Source organism: Olea europaea, chromosome 2 (genome assembly GCF_002742605.1).
Source record: "Olea europaea var. sylvestris chromosome 2, O_europaea_v1, whole genome shotgun sequence".
In the NCBI taxonomy this organism is placed as follows: domain Eukaryota; kingdom Viridiplantae; phylum Streptophyta; class Magnoliopsida; order Lamiales; family Oleaceae; genus Olea; species Olea europaea.
Window position 1 is genome coordinate 14,052,786 of NC_036238.1, and position 23,103 is coordinate 14,075,888.

The following is a 23,103-nucleotide window of genomic DNA, read 5'->3' on the forward strand; positions in this document are numbered from 1 at the left end:
GGCTTATATATCAAGAAATTCTTTTTATACAAGTACTATTAAATAGATTTTTGCATTCTGTAATTTATGTGGGCAAAAAAATAGAAAAACCGATCAAATCAAATTGAGTCGGGTTGGTTTGAACCAAGAAATCGGTTTGGTTTAGTTAATTTTAACCATGAAAAAATTGGGTTGATTTGGTTGCGGTTTAAGGAATCAACCCATCAATTAACCGAACAAATTTATTTATTTATTTTTATTTTTTTAATTTTAAAAATCATAATTTTTAAACTTGAAAAGATAATAATAAAATCATAATTTTTATTATTATGGATGAGAAAAATCATAATTATAAATTCCAAAAGAAAAATGGATGAGAAAAATTGATTTTTTAAACTCCAAATTCAGATTGTAGTCTTGCTTTTCATTTTATAATTGTTTTTTGGCAACTATCGGATATATAGGATAATTTTGAGGAAATCAACAATTTACCATTTATATTATGGAATAATTCATATGTACATAGAGGAGTTACCGAATGGTCTCTCCTCTCACAATGTATAGCGGGCTCTACGTTAATTTAAAAATGTCGACATTTGGTCTTTGCCTCTATTGTGAGTTGATAAAAAAATTCAGTACGTATAACATTATCCTTATATTATTAATATGCACTACACAAGCAAAATAAACAAATAAAATATATAAATAGGCCAACAAATTTTTTAACACAAAATAGATGGCTAATTTTTTTTAACTCGGACCAATGTCCAAACCGACTTGGTCATTTTGGGTTGGATTTTATCCAAAACTTGGTTTCAAACAGACTCAAAACCAACCCACTCCGAACCATGCCCAAGCCCACCGGAATCAATTGATTTGTGTATATTGAATGCTTTTTGTGCTGTTTTGTCAATAATCATTGGTGTGATTTTATTGTCACCAGCCATTCAGAAGGCTAATATTCGCTAACATTTGCAGACTTCAGCATGCATTTACAACCATTTTGGATGGTGTATTCAGTATTCTGTGCGCCTTATGCTTAAGCTCTATGAAAAATAATAATGGTAAAATTAAGAGCTCTTCAATTGCACATAATAAAATCAATGGGCATGTTTGCCACACAAGTGAACGAATCATTTGAAAAGTTTAATCCACAAGTAAAGGCTTCATTTGGATCATAAATAGTAGCGAGGACGAAGAAAAGACGAGCCAGAGTGGACTGATTTCCGCCACTTCTTCTCCCTTCTCCCTTGACCGTGTTTAGTTATCTTACAACAGCGCAGTGTTTTCTCAATATGCCCTTTCTTCACTATGAAAATCAGCTGCAGAGATTTTCATAGAGCAGACAATGAAAATGATGCATAGCCATCTCAGCGTTAGGACTGTATCGGCCAATGTTGTATGCCGGAGACTCAAGGCCCCGTTGAACAGCTTCACTTAAAATTATGTCTTCCATCTGCATATAGATTTCGTAAACATATTAAGCACGAAATATGCAATCACTGATTGTCGACAAAAAGGCGTCTGACCTGCACTTTCTCACTGTCCTTCAAACTCTTTTCAATAAAATCATTGTTATCCTGAGAATAAACGATTTATCAAAGAACAGTATTTGTGAATTCACCCAGAGAGCAAAGCCAAATATTTGTCATACGATTGATACTTTCACAAATTATACTTTGCATAGTCATTAGTCACAGGTATATGAATAAAACACAACAGGAAAGGATAACGTCAATAGAAGGAATATTAAATTTTCACGACCCCACATTTTTGCCCATTTGGGATTTTCTTGAAATTTTCAGCAGTGCTTATAGTGCATCGTTGTAACAATTTTACAATCTGACTCATGTTAGGCAAATGATAATAAATGAATGGGGTAAAAGGAAGATGACTGCTTCCATGGTGGAGTGTACATCAACAGTTCTTTTTAAAGAGAAACTGGACAATGAAAAGGGGGACAAAATTGGTTTTGCTTATTTATTCCATGTTAGCATGAACGATCAATGCCAAGATCATCCAAAAACCTGGAGAGTAGTTAAAAATAAACACCATGACACATCTTTCCGATTTCCATAATTCGCGTATTTTGTAATCAATACATCCAACCAGGAGATGAAAGGATCATTTTGTCGTGCTATAAAAGTTCTAGGTATGATTTTGGCGTATTCCAATACTTGGATATTTATATTTCTTGATCATTTTGATCTGGGCATCATGAAATCTACGAGGAAAGGAACTTACACTAAGAGAAGGATCGAGAAAATAATCGAATATCACTTGGCATTTCCGTGGTCCCAATGGGACAACGAGGTTGGTATCCATCCATGGTCCATACCTAAGGTACAGAGAAAAACAAGAGAAAATAAGGGTGCTATAAAACAATACGTCGAATAAGACAACACACAAACAAATAATTGATACATTTAAGTACTGATCACTGACCTATTAATCATAAAGTTTGGATAGACAAAAGCATATACAGCATTTGAGCCAAGTCGATCATATTCTTCTTCACTATTCACGGCACTGCCATCACAACTTTGGATGCTAACTTTCTCATACATCTTCACAATTTCAACAACAGAGTTAAATATATGAACCAGGGTATAAATTATATAAAGAAAGTTTAGCAGTAAACATTTGAAAACACAATTTGAATCATATATGTGGAAGCATGGATGCATAAACATTTAGTGTACGGTATGCAGCTAGAAGACACCAGACATTATTTCTCTTCCTTAATATTTTCCAATGCTACCCAGTCCTTCTTACCAAACATGCCAATAAGCTATGACTTCTGGTAGCACTACAAAATAATGTAAATACATTTCCAAGCAAAAATGAAGAAAAAGTATTCAGAATGCTGGAAAAGTTAGTTTAATAAGCAGGCACACCTTGATAGAATATGACTCTAGATTGAGACCAGATGCAAGACCTTTATGTGCATATGGCACATGATAACCTCCATCTAAGTAGTTGTCGCAGAATACCTGCAGAAGAAAATCGTATCAACCCTGATTGATCCAAGATCATATATTTCAATTTTGCACCATTGGATATAAAAGTACTGAAAACTATCTATTTACCAGTTAAAATTGATAACAAGATTTATTGAATGAAAATTAAAGGAGCCCCATCTTATTTTGAAAAAGAAACAGTACGGATAAGATGAACTAGGATATGAACTAGTTTAACAAAGAATATGAGGAAAGTCAAACCTTCCAGTTACATTCAATTGTATATTCACGTCGACAAACATAATCCAGTGAAGTATCAACACCACTTGCACTCAGTAGTTCTGCTGAAGTACCCAGCCATTCATTTCCCATGACATTGGTATCAAAATCTTCCTTAGGCAAACCTCCTTCAAAATTAAGTAATACAAATGGCCCCCAAATGGCAACTCTAATGGGAATAAGTCCCATTTCCTGCCTTTCATATGATCACATCAAAAAGCTAAAATTACCAATCTATATGAAAACTGCAAAATATGAAAAGCAATGAAATAGACGAGGTTGTTGCATACATTCACTTTGAAGTTCTTGATTCCAGTTATTCTTGTAGCTTTCAAAAGTGCTCCATCCAACCCATAAGTCCATCCCTATAAGGGCGAAAAAACAAAAAAAAGTTTATATTCGTCGATTAGGATTTGAACTTTTTAAAAAGTTTCAGTATCTTATAGATATCTACAACGTGAACTTTGATCTGACTGCTGACATTGATGAAGAATAACAGTGTATACTTTGGAAGAAATTTAAGTAAGTCACACACCACTAATAACGAGCAATGATATATACCACCAGTTAAAGCTTCACCGGATTTTCAATGCTTCTAGATATGGCAAGAAATCATTTGATTAAATGCATTTTTTTGGGCGAATTTAGAGCAGTATATGCTCAATATGACATGGGCTATTATTAGCATATGAAAGAATGCGAAAAAAGTGAAGGTTTCCCCACTGACACATTATTTCTTTTAACATGCATAATTTATATTTACGAAAGTATTTTTTCCAGTCATAATATAAGAATTACAATCGGAAATGGATGTCATTATCATTTAGACTTCTAATCATGTTCCAAGAATTAAATTGACATGCAGCGGATCATTATTTATGGTGTTAAACTCAAACCTCTTATGAATTTCTGTTTTGCAGTTCACTAAGTTCTGCCAACATGGTAATCTTTAAGTTGCTATCTGTAATTCGTACATGTTACGAGATAGAAGCTATGAGATATGAAAGAGAGATGAAGACCTTAAAGAGTATGACGAGTAACTGATCACACAGAGAAAATAAAATGCATCTAACAAAATTGAATTCCATATGAAGTGTGAGCTTAATACATGCATAATCCTGTAAATCAGCTTTAACAATTAACAACTCACGTGATAAGGGCAGACAAAGCAAGATTTATTCCCAGTTCCAGAGGCAAGAAGAGATGCATGATGGCGACACACATTGTGAAATGCACGTAATGTGCCAGTTTCATCCCGACACACCACATATTCGATATTCCCCAATCTGCTGCAGTAACTAGTTAGCTACATCAAAAATAAGACAAAAAAGGCTCATTCACACACCTTCCTCGTTGTTATTTTTACAAGCAACACGCCCATTCATTTACCTCTATTTCTCCTCTTTTCTCTCCAATTGTCACATGCATTTCTTATGTGAATTACATGGAAGAGTAAGAATTGGAAAAATTACTACAAACATAAAAAACACTCTAAAAGTCTTACTACAGTTACCTGCCAGTAAAAATTTGCTGGGGCTCTTCAATCTGTTCAGTGTATCCTGACATATACAATTAAATGAAAAATGGTAAGTATCAGAGACAACGAAAAAAAAAAAAAATCATGTCAGCCTTAATTTCGTAATCTGGCTTCAAATTTGCAAAGCTCAACAGGTCTTTGTGATCCTAAAGGATGATAAGCAGAGTGATGCTCCACTATTGTTGTGATTGTTTTGCTTATAAGTAATCGCGTTGGGATTGGTTGAGATCACATAAACACGGTCTGTAGCAGATTTTTCCACATAAACTGTGAAACAGTAGGTACTATACAAAACTGTCAAAACCACATACTCCTGAAACCGAATCTTGTTTTGGCATAAATACTGTTACAGCACAGACTATTTGGAAAGAACTCTTACCATACAGCAGAAGCAGCAGAAGTTGAAAATTCAGTTAACTCAGTTAATTAGTTAGCTCTGTTAGTTAGTCAGTCAGAAAGTTAGTTTGTCAATTAGTTGATCCAGCTGGTATGTCTATAAATAGTTGAATGTAACTCACAAAGTTCAATATCTAAGAAGTAAAAATTCTTCTTCTTCTTCATCAGACTTTTGCCCTTTATTTCTGGGTTTCTGCACGTATAGTTGCTGTGTTCAATGTAACCTGAGTTGATGAATTTTTCATGGTATCAGAGCTATCACAAATTCTTCCCTTTATTCATCAACAATTCGCTTGAAGCATGTCAAGCTCAATCAATTCTCTCTTCAATCCTGCTGATGATCCAACCAGTCATTATTATCTACATCCTAGTGACAATCCTGGTGCATTGATTGTTTCTGAAATATTCAATGGAGACAATTACACCTCTTGGAGCCGCTCAATTTCCATGGTGTTGAGTGTGAAAAATAAATTAGGCTTCATTGATGGATCCCTGAAATCCCCAAGTCCATCATCTGGTGTTACATATAATTGTTGGGTTCGAGCAAATGATCTGGTTTTATCTTGGCCATTGAATTCAATCAGCAAAGATATTCGCCAAAGTCTGTTATACATTTCCTCTGCATATGAAGTATGGAATGAACTCAAAATCAGGTACATTCGAAGTGATGGACCTAGAGTATACCATCTGGAGAAATGCCTAAGTTCCATTTCTCAAGGATCACAAAGTCTTACTATGTACTACAACTCATTCAAAGCTATTTGGGAAGAATATATCAGCTATAGACCTCTGCCTAAATGCAATTCTGGGATGCTCTCCAATTGCACTTGTGATATATTGAAGAATAAATTAAACACTCAGCAATCAGATGCTGTCATGAAGTTTCTTTTTTGATTTAATGAATCCTATTCTGCACTAAGAAGCCAACTGCTGCTTACTTCTCCAATTCCATCATTGGCTCGAGTTCATGCCCTTATGCTTCAAGAAGAGAGTCAAAGGGACCTACAGAATTACTCACCCCCAGAATCAGCTGCTATGACAGCAAGACAACCTCATAGAACACTCAATAAACCTCCCTCTTGGAAGGACAAGAAGAAGCCAAAATGTACCCATTGTGGATACCCCAATCACACTGCTGATAAATGCTTTCAACTCATAGGATATCCTCCCGGCTGGAAGGGACCGAGAGGTCCAAGATCCTTGGTTGATACCTCTGCTGCTCATGCTGTAAGCCTGGACCAATCTACAGGGACCAAGCATTTCTTTCAATCAAGATCTCTTTCAACAATTCTTGGCATTTGCTAAGACTCAACAAATATCCCCTCAATCAACTGACAAAGCACCTCAAACAGCAGCCACCATCACCACAGGTATTTCTTCCTGTAATTCAACTTATTCTAAAACAAAAACCATTACCTGGATAATTGACACAAGTGCAACAGACCTTATGGTATGTTCACCTACATTCTTTACCTCTATTGACTCAGCTACAACCACAAAAGTTCACTTACCAAATGGTTCTTATGTCCCAGTCAGCCATATTGGAAAGGTAAAAATCTCTAATGGTCTTCTTCTTGAAAATGTCTTGTGTGTGCCATCTTTCTCATTCAATTTGATATCAGACTCGAAACTAACTAAATTTTCCAATATCCATGTAATTTTTTCTGCCTCCCATTGTCTTATACAAGATCTGGCCAGCATAAAGATGACTGGTTTTGCTAAAGAAAAAGATGGTCTATATCACTGCATGATAGCTCAAGACAAAACTAAACCTCTACCCGTTACCAACAGCCCTACAGCACATGTCTTGGCTCAATTCAATTACAATCTTTGGCATTGTAGACTTGGACACATATCCAACACCAGAATGTCCAAGATCCCATGCATTTCTTCTCATATTCCTTGTAACAATTTACATAAATGCGAAATGTGTCCCTTAGCAAGGCAAAAAAAGTTACCCTTTCCGATTAGTAATTCAGTATCAAATAAAATCTTTGATTTAGTGCATTGTGATATTTGGGGTCCTTCCATGTGCCTTCTTTTAATGGTTACAAATTTTTCCTTACTATAGTTGACGATTATTCTAGATGCACATGGGTTTTCATGATGCAATCCAAGTCTGAAACTCGTAGCCACATAAAGAACTTCTATCAAATGGTCATTACATAGTTTAATACCAAAATAAAGATCTTTAGAACTGACAATGGTGCTGAGTTCTTCATGCCAGAATTCTATAACTCTCATGGAATCCTTCATCAGAAAAGTTGTGTTGAATCACCACAACAAAATGGAATTGTAGAGAGAAAGCACCAATACATCCTGCAAGTAGCTAGGGCCCTTCTTTTTCAGTCAAATGTTCCTCTCATCTTCTGGAGTGACTGCATACTCACAGCAGTTCACATCATTAACCGGATAACATCTCCAATTCTTGACAACAAAACCCCTTATGAGCTGCTCTTCCAAAAGCCACCAGACTATGATCACCTCAAAACATTTGGTTGCTTATGCTTCACCAGTACACTCAATAATCACAGAACTAAGTTCTCTCCTCGTGCATATTCCTTAGTTATCCTCTTGGATACAAAGGATACAAGGTATATGATTTACAAAATCACAGAACCTTTGTTAGTAGAAATGTCATCTTTCATGAATCTTCCTTTCCTTATAAAAACTCCTCACCCCACTCACCTGCTAATCCTCACATATTTCCTATACCTGAACCATACTTTGATTATTCCTATCCTCATACACCAGCAACAAACCAATCAACAGAAACTAGCAGTAGCCAGACCCAAGTCAATATTGATCCAGTGCCTGATCATGTTTTCCCTATTTCTTCACCAAATAATGATTGACCTGCTCTTGAACCTCCTCCTAGAAAATCTAGCGGAACGAAGCATATACCCACCTATCTGAATGACTATCATTGTGATCTACCTTCTTCTTTCAATGCAATCCTGTCTTCCAGAATGCTGGCTAGTCCATCTACTTCAGGTAAACCTTTCTCTCTTTCTCATTTTATCCCTACTAATAGACTTTCCCTGAAGCACAAGGCATTTGTTACATCCATTTCAAATGATTTTGAACCGAAGTATTATAGCCAAGCTATCAGATTTCCACACTGGCAAGTTGCCATGAATTGTGAGATTCAAGCTCTTGAAAAGAATAATACTTGGACCCTCACTCATTTGCCACCTGATAAATACACCATTGGTTGCAAATGTGTTTACAAAGTAAAATTCAAAGCAGATGGTACTGTGGAAAGATACAAGGCACGGTTAGTTGCTAAAGGATATACTCAACAAGAAGGTCTGGATTTTTTTGACACCTTCTCCCCTGTTGCAAAATTGACCTCTGTTCGGGTTCTATTGGCTATTGCAGCAGTGAACAATTGGTTTTTGCACCAATTAGATGTTAACAATGCTTTCCTTCATGGTGAGTTACATGAGGAAGTCTACATGGAACTGCCTAAAGGTTATCCCAGTCCTGATCTCTCACTTGTCTGCAAACTAAATAAAAGCCTATATGGCCTCAAACAAGCATCTCGTCAATGGTTTGCTAAGCTTACTTCTAGCCTTATCTCATATGGTTTTCTCCGGTCAAAGTCTGATTCGTCTTTATTCCTGAAGTCTACCGCTGATTCTTTCCTTGCCCTCTTGGTTTATGTTGATGATATCCTTCTTGCCAGCAACAATCTTCATGAAATTCAGGTCCTCAAGCATTTTTTTGGATGATCAGTTCACAATCAAAGATCTTGATGAATTAAGATACATTCTTGGTTTGGAGGTTGCTAGATCAAAGCATGGAATCAGCCTCTGTCAACGAAAATATGCCTTAGACATCCTTGAAGACTCTGGCTTTATTGGTTGCAAACCAGAGGCATTTCCTATGGAATCTACTCTCAAGCTCAAATCAGAAGAAGCAAACCTCATCTCTGATCCATCAGTCTATAGAAGGCTCATTGGTAGATTAATATATCTCACCATTACAAGACCTGACCTGGCTTACTCTGTACAAGTTCTTAGTCAATTCATGTCCAAACCAGCTCTATCTCATCTAAATGCTGCTCACAGAGTTCTTAGATACATTAAAGCCACACCAAGTCAAGGCTTATTCTTTCCTGCCAAATCTAATTTACACCTCAAAGCTTACAGTGACAGTGATTGGGCCAGCTGCATTGACACTAGACGAAGTGTTACTGGTATTGCCATTTTTCTTGGAGAATCCTTAGTCTCCTGGAAATCCAAGAAGCAAACCACTGTTAGCAGATCTTCAGCTGAAGCTGAGTATAGAGCTTTAGCATCCACAACCTGTGAACTCCAATGGATACTTTATCTTCTACATGATTTGGCTATCACTCATCCTCAACCTGCACTCTTATACACAGATAGTAAATCCGCTCTTTCAATTGCTACAAACCCTGTCCATCATGAAAAGACTAAAAACATTCAAATTGATTGCCATCTCGTTCGTGAAAAATTACATTCTGGATTAATCAAGATCATCCATGTTCCTTCTCACCACCAACTAGCAGATGTTTTCACTAAACCCCTTGGCTCAGCCATGTTTCACAACCATATCTCCAAGATGGGCATTTTGAACATCCATGCCCCTCTTGAGGGGGGCTCTTACAATACAGCAGAAGCAAACCGGAAACCAGCAGAAAAAGTTGAAAATTCAGTTAACTCAGTTAATTAGTTATCTCTGTTAGTTAGTCAGTTAGAAAGTTAGTTTGTCAATTAGTTGATCCAGCTGGTATGTCTATAAATAGTTGAATGTAACTCACAAAGTTCAAGTTCTAAGCAGTAAAAATTCTTCTTCTTCTTCATCAGACTTTTGCCCTTTATTTCTAGGTTTCTGCACGTATAGTTGCTGGGTTCAATGTAACCTGAGTTGATGAATTTTTCAAGAACTACTCTCTCTTTATACTTGAAGGGTAAAATTCAAATTCTCAAATTCTGGGACAAAGAAAAATGACAAAATTCTAATTTTGCAAGAGAGTATATATGCATTCACATATAAACACACAGAGACGCGTAGACATACATAGCCGAGAGTAGAAGTCTTCTCAAATTCTTTAATTTTTCATTTTATCGCAAAGGAAAAAGAAGTATGGGAAGTGTACCAACAGGATGCCAGCCTCTGTAGAATACTTGATCAAGCTCAAGAGAGTAGAAATCAGGGTCAGTGTACCAGGAGCTTGGTGGGGTCCACGCTTCTTCTACTGGGATTTTGGGACTGAACTCTTGGACCAAATTTCGAGCTTTACCATAAAACTTTTCGCCCACTTCTGGGGTCTTTGAGTGTGAACAAACACTTGAATCAGTTACGAGGGATGATGAGATTACTTGAACAGATTTACTGAAATTATTGTTGTTGAATTGAATCCAGTTTTTGGGTTTCTCGACGAAATGAATGTGAGGGTATTTCAGAATTTCTGGGAACTGGGCGAGTTTCTGCGTCATGATCATAGCAGCCATGGAGATTCTTACTATGTTTTCTCAGATAGGTTGGACTATTGGCTAAAATCATTACTTACAAGTGAAATGAATAAAAGTTTTTAGATAAATAATAGTTTTATTGGTCAAGATTAGAAATAAAGTTGAATTGTTTTTATTAGAATAGCTTTGGGTTGTTTGTGTTCCCCTTCTTTGATAGATATAGAACAATAATAATTTTTATCCTTGTGGCCGTAAATTATGCAAGAGACCTGCATTTTGTAGGCTGGATTTGTTTTTTCATTCAATTGTCAAACCTATCGAAAAATCGAAAAATTATGCAAGAGACCTACATTTTGTCGGCTGGATTTGTTTTTTCATTCAATTATCAAATTTCTAGGGATAAATGACCGTGACTTTTTGGAATTTATGCATTTATCGCCTCCATTCTTCTGGGGTACTTTTAAGTTTGACCCAGTCAAAGAACTTAAATTCCAATTTGACTTTCAAAATCCTGAATATTATGATATTGGCCTCTTGTATGGTAAAAGACAAAGATGCCTTTAAATGTTTTGTACAATTACAAAACATTTTATTGTTGAAAGGACTCTACTACTTTTTTAGTTAATAATTGAAAACCAAATACTTCCCCACTTATAAAAACTTCAAAACGAGCTTCCAATACAGAAAAAATTCTCATCTTTTCATCTACTTGAACCTCAAAATCTAGAAAAATTTTGAAACGTTGAAGCCGAAATTTTTTTTCATATCAATTACTTCAAATCGATATGTACATTTACGCATGTTTTATTTCGTTTTCAGTAAATTAGTATACGTATGAATAGAGAAATTTTATGTCGATATAGTAGTTAGCATAAATTTTTTTTAACAAATCTTACCTATCAAAAAAAAATTGAACAGATGTATAATATTTTTCTTTAGAACCGTAGAAGAATTCCTGCGCAAAAACAGCCAAACAGTCGACTGTTTTGACTGTTAACAGCCAAACAGTCCGACTTTTTAACAGCCAAATAGTCCGACTGTTAAACAATCTATTGCCGGCTGTTTAACAGATGAAGTTGATTAAATCCATTTCCTCATGCAGATATGATAATCCCCGTCTGTTATTTCGGTGATTTCGAATTGAATGAAAATAATCGGTGGGAATGGAGATGGACGAGTGACATACGTTTTTATATTGCAATTCTCATAACAGAGAGTATACCATATTTAGAAATGTACCACGATTTGCAAAATAAGCTGAATGTCGATTAATCTCAATACGATATGCAATTGAGATATCTATTCAACGGTTATGGAGATTCATCTATTCCGATGCCCCCGGTATTCGTTACTAATGATGCTGAATTGAATTATCTATTAGAATTGAATAAAATGCATCGGACTCCGACTATTCTTGGTGTGACTTTAATTACGAAGGATGTTATCGAAGGTGAACGCGAAGATTCAGATAGGGCAGATAACAATGATCGAGGTTTTTGGGAGACAGTGGAGATAGTTCCTACGGATGATGTGGTTATTCTTGAGACAGGTGCTTCTGATCGTGATGTTGCTGTTACGCGCAGAATTCCGTCGACAGTTGAAGACAATGAGAATATAAACGAGTTTACAAATGAGAATTTGATTGTTTTATTCCGACAGAGATACGAGTCGGGTGGGAGCTCACAGGTTGAAACAAGTGGACCGTCCTCCAATTCTTCTTGTGTGCCTCCCGATGATGAGGACTTGCAGGTCGAGCAATTGTTTGAAACCAAGAAAGATTTGCAGGAAGCTGTGCACCAGCTGGCATTAAAAAATAACTTTGAGTTCAAGGTAAAGAAATCAAACAAGTCATTGTTAACAGTTGCCTGCGTTGAAGATAGTTGCAATTGGCGCTTGAGAGCAACTAAGATGGTTACAAATGAATGTTTCGTAATTCACAAGTATTCACGGGAACATACTTGCGAAGTGGGAATTCTTCGAAACAATCACAGGAAAGCTCGAGCATGGTTTATTGGTCGACAGATAATGCACAAGTATCAGGATTCACGGACGATCTACAGACTTTCGGACATCATTAACGACTTCCGTCGAGAGTATGGAGTGGTCATGAGCTATTAGAAAGCCTGGAAGGCCAAAGAATGTGCGTTGGAGGATTTAATGAGATCGGCTAAAGAGAGCTATGCTAAATTGGCTAGGTATTGCCATAACATGGGGACAACTAATCCTGGCACGACATTTTTTATTGAGATGGGAGGCGATAATTGTTTTAAGTATTTCTTCATGGCTCTCGGACAATGTATTCGGGGTTTTCGAAATGCAATGCGACCCGTAATTCTAGTTGATGATACAACTCTGAAAGCTAAATATCAAGGCAAATTAATTATTGCTACATGTCAAGACGCCAACATCCAAATTTACCCGATTGCATTCGGCATAGTCGACGGCGAGAATGATCTGTCCATGCGTTGATTCTTTTCTAAACTGAGGGAAGTGATCGGGGAAGTCGAAGACCTTGCCTTTGTAACCGATCGGGGACAGTCTATAATAAACGGTATCGCTAAAGTTTTTCCTGAGGCACATCACAGGTATTGCATATACCATATACAAGGTAATTTGAAGACTAGGTATCGGGACACGGGCATCGTTTCATTGTTCAGGAGAGCAGTCGAAGCTTACAGTGCTAAAGAGTGTAATAAGTTCATGCTCGAGATAGGAAGTAAATCATTACCGGCGTTGGAGTATCTGACAAAGATGGGGGTCGAACATTGAGCGCGGTCATACTTTCCAGGACGTCGATACAACATGATGACGTCGAATAACGCAGAGTCTCTCAATGCATTGTTTAAGAATGATTGAGAGTTATCAATTCTCACAATGATTGAGAACATTCGTAATAAGCTACAACAGTGGTTTCATGACCGACGTGCGGCATCACAGTGTTGCACTAGCGTGTTGGCCCCAACTCAAGAGGAGAAACTGTTTAAGGCGACAGAGGTTGCGAGAAAGTTGAATGTGGAAGCACTAGATGAGTTTCGCTTCTCTGTGCAATGTGCACGTAATAAGGCATATATGGTGGACTTGACTTATCACATGCACTTGTACGAGATTTCAGTTGGAGAGTTTTCCATGTGAGCATGCAGTTGCGGTGGCAATGTATCAAGGCTTTGCTGCGAGAACGTTATGCTCTTTGTATTATACGACTGAGTCTTGGAGAACAGCATATGCTGAGCATATATTTCCTCTGCCGAATGAAGTGGAGTGGGAAGTTCCCGAGTACATTCTCCCATTTCATAATTTGTTGCCACCAGCAGTTGAACCGCATGGTCCTGGACATCCAAATACATCTAGAATACCATCTACCGGAGAGTTTCCTCAACCGCGTAGGTGTGGCAGGTGCAGAGCCGTAGGGCATACTCCGCAATTTTGTACCAGTCAAATTCTCCTAAATGACGATTAGACGGGTATGTTAAATGAATAATATTTCCTTTTACTTTACACTGTTCAATATTTGTTCTTTATAAATCTTTGATGTTCATTATTTATTCTTGATCAATGGTATTTATAATGATTCATATGAAAAAAATAGTTCCATACTCGGCCTACGTGTAAAATAAGAAAACAAAAAATATAATTAAATTTCCAATGTTAATGTTATATACATTGAACACAAATTTACAATTATTTTATAATCACAAAAAATAATTAAATTTACAATTAAAATGTTACATATATTTAATACAAATTTACGGGTCAGCATTAAATTCGAACAAATCACATGCTAACTTCTTCTCCAGTTCTGTATCCACGACTGGTTGATTCCATCAACCTTATGCTCTATACTTAAAAATTCAACGTACTTAATAGCAAATATGCCACAGTCACCGCTGCAATTGAACAAGAATGAATCAATTTAGTACTGTGTAAATAAAAACTAAATCTGAAAGATAAAAACAACAAAATTCAAACATTTACCTTACAGACTATTGCGCTGTCGTCATGTTCCGAACAATCCGCAATCAGTCCTGTACATTTATTCCCGCTCGTCTGGCCATTATAGGTACTATTACAGCCACGGACTCCAGGTTTTGCTCCAACTGGCCTTGTGTCAAATATGAATGATTTGAGTCGTGCACATATATAGTCGAGTCAGCAAAAACAATCTCCAGTGTAACATAGTGTTTATTGATGCACGCTGGAATATACATATCTGTACAACCCTCCCATGATTTTCCCTCGACACTCGGTGACAGTTCTATCACCCACTCGAGCATATATTCTGGCACTGTGTACTCGTTACCCATAAGTTCGAGCGACTGATACTCTATGGTAACGGCACGCAAGAACTCGATGTTTAATATGACTCGACCATGGACATCAAATGATTTTGGATGTCTTTGAGCTCGATCTCGCAACAAGTCCATGGCCAGGTCGATGTGCTGCAGCAGGAAACACCAAAAAAGTATGAGTTATTCATTTAATAAACACAAAATGACGTATACATAAAATACACGAAATAAATAGTTCACTTACTTCGTCGGCGAGCCAAGCTCCCGTAGTGGTGATATCGTGGAACCACTTGTAAGGGTCCAAGACTGTCCTTTAACCTATTGTGCAGCTAACTCTGTAAAAAAACAGGGAAATGTTAAAATAAGCGTAGACGAGTTAGCGTACAATGCTTTATTAAAATCATACAATACTTATCCGGGGATACTTCTCCGCCACTCTGTCTCGAACGCTTTTCACTTGGCATTGTCCACCTCCCTGAATAAGTTCGGGTACATCCCATCGATGAATGTCCTCCTCTTGGCCTCAGTTGTGAAAGGGGAAACAACATACTGTGACGGCACTCTCAACCTCTTGTCGACCATCTGCTCCGTCTCGTCAACAGCATGTCTCTTACCCTCAATCATGCCGAGCGTCCTCTTGACCTCCGGGGCCACCTCCTCCACCCCTCCCGTCGGGGTCACCCCTCCATAGACAACCACAATGACTCCAATGTCTCATCATACCAAAAATGTGGGTGACCCCCCTCTCCATCACCATCTCTACCACCCTCTCGATCATGATCTCCATCATCCCCTCTGTCCCACCATCGTCTGTAGACTAAATCTCCTCTAAGCGTCGCTACTGTATCCTGAAGGTCGACAACAGAAGACTGTAGTATTCTAACATCATAGGATAGATCGTCAACCCTCCTTGTCAACTCTCGTCCCATATCGTCGACCCTTCCTGTTAGATAGTCGACATTCCCATATCGTCGACCCTCCCTGTCAACTCTCATCCTAGATCATCGAGCCTCTCCGTCAAATCTCGTCGTAGCACGCCGACCTCCTCCGCTATAAATCCAGTCAAACGGGCATACAAATCATCACTGTGTGCCGGAGACACACGGGGGAGGTATCTGGACGGAGGTGATGCCAATGGCGGCGGCGATGCCCTCGATGGAGGTGATACCAATGGCGGGGACGATACTCTCGATGGAGGTGATGCCAATGGCGCGGACGATACTCTCGGCGAAGGTGATGCCAATGGTGGCGGAGATACCCTCGGCGGAGGTGATCGTGGATCAGCTGGACCGCCCTCCTACATAAATAACATTACAGAATGTTCAATAAATTATTTAATAAATTTATACGTCAACGATATTCAATAAATTATATTTCATTCACATACCTAATCTCGGTCTAAGCTCGGATAAGACATCTCCTCGTCTGGGGTGTGTGGAACGCCTAAATCCCGCACAAGACCCCGAGCCTCCGCTTCCATCGACGACATCAACTCAGGTATGACTTCAAGCTGACATTTTGACATTTCAACTACTTAACGATCATGTAAATAGAATTTTAAACTACATATCATATAAATCACAAATGCATAATACTTACCTGAGGATCGTCGAGGAGGGCCGATAACTGTTTCCCAGTGGGACATCCCTCCGCTCGCGATAATCTCCAATGATGCATCCGAGGGCAGCGCGTCTCCCCTCGCTGCGCAAAGCGGGCCCCCAGTACAGAGACTGTCTCATACACTCAAATCTGTAACACATACACTTATTATGCACAAATGTAATATACTAAAACTTTAACTTTGATTATATTAAACATTTACCTGCACCGCTAAAGGCAATCCGTATGTATCGTATTTACGCATCGACCCCCTGGGCCTTGAGTGTGCTCTGGTGAAGATATGTACAGTGTCTTCGTAACATCTCCGGCCCTATGGATAGTTGTTGAATGTATCGATGTCGTCAACAACTTGCAAATGAAAAATGTCGATGGCAGTCTTCTTGTGATGACACCTCATCACACTCTCGAGGATGTAGACCAGCCCAAACTTCAATCTATCTAGCATCTGGTCGCACCCCCTGATCGCGACCATCAAGTCGGGTAGAAGCACCAACCCATGTCCCTAGAAGTACGTCTTGTACAGCCTATTGCTTCTCTCAATGGCTGTATCGTCGCCCGTAATCCTCAGTCCAGTGATCAATGTAAACTCAAACGTCGAGAAACTGACAACCTTGCCTCCGAGGTCGAACTGGAGGGAATCGCCGTCGATTGGCCTCAGAAGCTGACATAGAAGTACATCGATGATCTGTCCTGAATACTGCACCTCTCGTAACTAGTACAGTGGCCACAAGAAAGACTGTCGTAGCATATCTCTATGCTGATCATCGTGCAGCTCCAACACAACAGTAAAACTCTCAAAGCTACTGTTCCAAGTAGCCTTCCTCGCCATCCGTCTCAACTCCCCATCTAAATGATACTCCATCCTGCAAAAATTCAAATGTTAGAGCATTGAACAAGAGATAACAAAATAAAGCATAATCTCACAAAATCAAGGGAACCAAATTCTAACTACCATACAATACGCATTAAAATAAATTAGCTATAAAGAAAATTAATCACAAATATTACATTTGGAAAATATATTTAAAAAAATCAAATTAAATACATTTTCAAAAAAATTAAAGAATATAAATATTATTTAAATAAATTAGAAAAAAATCAAAGGTGAAAATAAAAGAACAATAAAAGGAACAAAATAAATTGTTAATTTCGGACAACATTATCTATTCAATTATTAAATTATATAAAAAAAAGGCAATTATAAAAATTACATAAATAAATAACATCATTATTATTTAATTAAATTAAAATAAATTAATTATAAAAAAATTAATCTTGTAATCATTTGGAAAATATATTTACAAACAAAAAATTCCAAATTAAATACATTTTAAAAATATTTATATTATTTAAATAAATTTAAAAAAAAATTAAAGATTATTTCATAAAAAAAAAAGGAACAACACAAAATTGTTAATTTTAGATAATATTTAATTATTTATATTAAATAAAAGACAATTATAAAAATTAAATAAATAAATAACATAATTTAGTTTTAATGAAAATAAAAAATTAAATTAATTACAAAAATTATAAAAAATGAAAATTAATATATATTTTCCAAAAAAATTTGCAGACTGTTTAACAGTTATGGACCGACTGTTAACAGTCAACAAGCCGACTGTTTTTTACCGTCTTTCACGAAACTCGCCGGAAATCGCCATTGCCGACGTCATAGAGGTCCAAAAATTAGAAAAAAAAAAGTCACATTTTTCACCCCAACATGCCCACAATCTAACTACTCATGCTCATAAGATCTAATTAAACCCATTAAATATCATATTATTCAATAAATTAACTGGAACAAAAAATGTAATATTATTCCATTTTGACAAAAATCTGCGAGAAAACTAACTGGTATCGTTCTTTCCGGTGTAGATCGTGCTTCTAGTCGGCGATTTAACTCACTGCGATGTTGGTGTCTTTGGCCGGTGGTTGGTCGGTCAATTTTCAGGCGACTGTGCGACGGTTTTTTTTTTTTTGGTTGGTCAGTTAGGGAGTTTTTGTTTGACAGTCACAGTCTTAAAGGGTAAAATCGTCTTTTTAGTGTAAACTTTTTTTTTAACTTAATTTTTTTTAATTCATTTATTGGGTCAAAGGCCAATATCGAAATTTGCTACAGTCCAAGAGCCATTTTCGTATATTTCCTCCATTCTTCTGCCTATCTTTAGTTCATAACATGTTTCTCTTGTTTGATAAAAATTTATCAACTTTTTGACTATTCAAATTTTAATTTTAATCACATATTTAATAAGATTTCACAACTTTTAGCAATTTTACAACGACACATTTCTTTAATTTTATTAAAGTTTGTTAAAGCTTTTATTAAAAAAGTTGTCACAAGGTCTATAGTTATTATATAATTGTACGAATTGCTTTCTGATGTTATTATAATTCTATTTTGTAAAAAGAGATGTTTTATCGGGCAAGATAACATTTCGCTATTTGAACTCCATTTTAAGGGAAAAATACGTTTTGTAATAGTAATTTTTTGAAAAATGTATGGTTAAAAAAAATCGAGTTTAAGTGGAAAATTATTTTTTTAGAAGAATGTGTAGCTCAAAATAAATTTGGAGAAAAATACTTTTTTTCTTTCAAATGGGGCTGCAAGCATTAATGAAGTAGAAATGTGGAACAGTTGATAAACGAGCATACTCAATAAGAAGTAAATCAACATGCCCTACTAATAAATAAGGGTAATGATATTACCACCACAAAATTTATTAAGTGCACCACAATTTTTAAAATTTTTCTTATTTAATTAAATAACCTTAAGTAAAATTATATAATTAGGAAACTATTTTTCTTTGCACATCCGACAAATCATCAAGTGGTTTATAATTCTTCGTGAACAATCCATTATGAGAATTCTTCATATGCAAAGAATTAAACAAATCATTCTTTAAGAATTTTTTTTTCTAATGCAATTCCTTACTGTAAACATGGAGAATAGTAACTTCACTGCAAGACAGCCCCAAAAGACCAATGGAAAATTGAACCCAAATCAGTAAATAATAATAGCAATAGTCCAAAGAAGATTGAATTTACAAAAATTTCACACGAGAATTTCAATTTCTATGGTGAAAAAGGAAGACATTTGTTATTTAGAAGGACACCCAAAAACCAATGCAAGATTGTGTTTTACAATCAGTTTATATCAATTCAAAATGAATCCAAATCAGTATAAAACAGTAATAGCTCAAAGGAAATTGAATTTACAAAAGTCACCCCCAAGATGTTAAGGCCCTGTTCTCTTTACTGTTTTCGGGCCGTTTTCTGTTTTCGATTTTTCAAAACGGTGAAAACGTGTTCTCTTTCCCGTTTTTGAAAACGAATTTTCGAAAACGAAAAAAAATTTGTGAAGAAAACACAAAACGACTTTTTTGTCGTTTTGGGCGTTTTCAGTGTAAAACTTGAAAAAATTGAAAACGCGGGAAACAACTTTTTTTTTTTTTTTTTGAGGAGGGGGTTTGGTGATTTTCAAAATTTCAAAAAAAAAAATTAAAATTAAATTTTTTTTTTTTTTAGGTGGTGTTGTGGTGATTCTCAAAATTAAAAAAAAAAATCATTTTTTTTTTGTTTTGAGAAACTAACAAAAAGAACGCATTTTCAATAATTTCAATACAAACACTCAAAACACAAAACTCAAAATGAATTCAAAACTCAAAACACAAAACTAAAACACAAAGAGAACACCCCCTAAATTTTTGGTGAGGAAAAATGGAAAATATTTGTCGGGCCAACTTTGAAAAAAAATTCTTAAAAGTCCAAATTATTAAGAGTATAAAACGAATCAGATATAATGAATCTCAATAACAAAATACAGATTAAAAGAAAAATGCAAAAACATTGTTAAATTTCATAAGTCAGTGAGCATTAAGCCCCCGTTTGGCCTCATTAATTTTGATTATAATGGGGGAATAGTTTAGTTTTTTTTTTTTTTAAATGGATAATTGTAAAAGAATGAAAAGTTTTCGATTTACGTGTAATATTATTTTATTGAAAATTGTGTGGTTGAAAAAAACAGAGAGAAAAAATTTAATTTAATTTGATGAGATGTAATAGAAACCAAACAAGGCTAAATCAAAGAAGAAAAGAGAGAAAAGTGTCTGTCCAAGTCAACATAGGATACATATTAGATAAATGCCTCCTACACAACCCTGCAACAGGCCTGTACAGGCCATCTCAAATGGGGGGTGGACCCCACTTGGACAACATAGGACACATATTAGAGAAATGCCTCCTGCACAAGCCCTACAATAGGGCCTGTACAAGACATCTCAAATGGGAGGTGGACCCCCCATGTGTGTGTACCTGTACAAGCTTTGTGCAATAGAGCCTGTGCAGAAAGCATTTCTCTACATATTATAGAGAAAAAGATAGAATATTGGAATCTTCAATAGAAAATTGTGGACGAAGAAGAAGTTTGAGACATGGTGAAATAGAATATAGAGGTTTGCATTTTTATTTTTTATTTTTAAAAAAATGAAGTGGAAAGGGAAAAAAAAAAACATATGGAAAAAATTTCTGGAAGAAAAAAAAGATGAAGTTTAGTAGGGGTGTATTTATTAAAACTTAGAATCCGTCTCTTTTATTTTTATTAAATTAGGAATGTAATTGTAAATTTATTGTGGTATATTTATTAAAAATATGTTTTAATTGTGGTGTAATAAGTAAATTTTGTGATGGTAACATAATTACTCAATAAATAATCACACTACATGAAGTGGGAGGACATCTCACCCTACGAAAGTTATTCATTTTCTATAAAGGATCGAGTCAGGAAAACATAATGATTGATATAGAGGATGACCGAACACACATACTTCGGGGGTCGGACATTATTTAAGTCACATGGGGCCCGCGCACTTTGTGAGTGTCGATCACCCGGGTGTCGAACATTTTCGGACAAAATGACATTTTCCTTCTATAAATAGCGACGTATATTCACTCGTTCTACTAATGTATGCAACATGCGAAAAAAAAAAAAAACACACACACACACACACAATTTATGAATTTGATTACTCACTTTACAAGAAGCGCACACACAGACACATTATTTCATTGCTAACTGACTTTTGTCTGTGTTGCTAGAAACTTCAATTTGCTTTTCTATGATCACTAAATTTTAAAAGTGATATCCATCAATCATTGAAGTAAATTCCGTCAAAGATGTTGACACGACGAAATGAAATTCTACATGGCGCATTAGCATTACTTTGTTCAACTAAACAAATCACGTTCCCAAGCGGTACTCAGTTAACATTACTATCTTTTAATAAGATAATTTTGTAGGACACAAAAAATAAATTCTTAAAATATTGGTATCAATTTAAATAGGATGTATAGCACATAGAAAATGGGACTTGTCGAGCATTCCATGCGTACATATTATCTTCAAGATTGGGGTTCATCCTTTTTTGAAAATACAAATCCCATCAAAAGACAATTGTGGTTTGAAAGGTGTATACCCCACCGCACCAACGCAAATAAACTACCAGCTTTGCATGTTCCTAAAACAGGTAGAAAACAATAATAAGAATAAGATCCTTCTCAATCTAAATTCAAAATAATATGACATACAATGTTTGTGGTTTATAAGGCTACAATAAGAAGTATCATATGAGAAGTCTTGGACTAAGGTTAATAATACCTCTCATTTTTTTATACAAGACGTGAAGGAAACAAAGTAAAGGAATGAGACCACATGAAGAGTTAGATCCTTTAAGCTTTGCCGAAATTTTTTTTGGGGTACTAAAAAACCATTGGTTAGTTGGAGTACCATTTGCCTACCGAAGGAGGACGGCCTTGGTTTTAAAGATATCAAAAGCTGGAATTCAACTCTTATTGCCAAAGTCCTTTAGAATATTCATGCTAAGAGTGACACTTTGGGGATTAAATGGGTTAAACAAGTATACCTTCAAGGGAGGATTTTTTGGAGTGCAGCGCAAGAAAAAGTGACTCTTGCTCAAAGAATGCTAGAGATTAGAGATATGTTTCTGGGAATTTCGGGACTACGTAACGAGCTAAAAACGTGCTGTCCAGCTAGAATAGTGCCATCTGGTTTTGTGTCTGGGCTACCTATATGAGCACTTTCGGCCGAATGGAGACAAGAAGTTCTGGATGAGAGAAGTTTGGAGATCTTTTATTACTCAAAAACATGCTTTTATCTTATGGTTGGGTGCCCAATCGAAGCTACTCACTAAGGATCGATTGTCATATATCAACATTAGCAAGAATTGTGTTTTTTATGGGACACACTTGAAAATGGGAAAGAGATTATTTTTCCAATGCTTATTCACCTGTAGCATATGGATGAAAATCAAATCTTGGATGGGGATTAGAAGATTGACAACTACAATTTCGAGTACTTTGAAATGGATCAAGAAAAAGCCCGAGGGCCATCTTAGCAAAGTAAAGCCAAAAGAATTGAGCTTGCTAAGATCATTTACCATATTTAGATGGCACGAAATATGAAGGTTTTTCAGGAACTTTGCATGGGTATAACATAGTTAGACGAATTAAAACACACATATACAAGATTATGTTTTCTTTGTACCCGTATGTTTTGATTTATTTTGAATCTTTGGCTTTGGGACTAT

General features: G+C 36.1%; 1 protein-coding gene across 2 annotated transcripts; it reads right to left on the reverse strand.

The window, feature by feature from the left end:
* Positions 1–1,040: 1,040 nt before the first annotated feature.
* LOC111411686 (choline monooxygenase, chloroplastic-like) lies at positions 1,041–10,707 on the reverse strand. 2 transcript variants are annotated; one of them, XM_023042249.1, is made up of 10 exons: positions 10,277–10,707; positions 4,732–4,777; positions 4,369–4,504; positions 3,509–3,583; positions 3,201–3,410; positions 2,877–2,972; positions 2,425–2,546; positions 2,224–2,317; positions 1,509–1,559; positions 1,041–1,435 (listed from the first exon to the last, which is right to left on the reverse strand). In XM_023042249.1, the coding sequence occupies exons 1-10, from the start codon at positions 10,629–10,631 to the stop codon at positions 1,298–1,300; spliced, it is 1,323 nt and encodes a 440-aa protein (XP_022898017.1). In that variant the 5' UTR covers positions 10,632–10,707; the 3' UTR covers positions 1,041–1,297. The 2 variants fall into 2 exon arrangements, with proteins under 2 accessions (XP_022898017.1, XP_022898008.1); XM_023042240.1 differs by having other exon boundaries at positions 4,369–4,507; positions 10,277–10,696.
* Between the last annotated feature and the right edge of the window lie 12,396 nt (positions 10,708–23,103).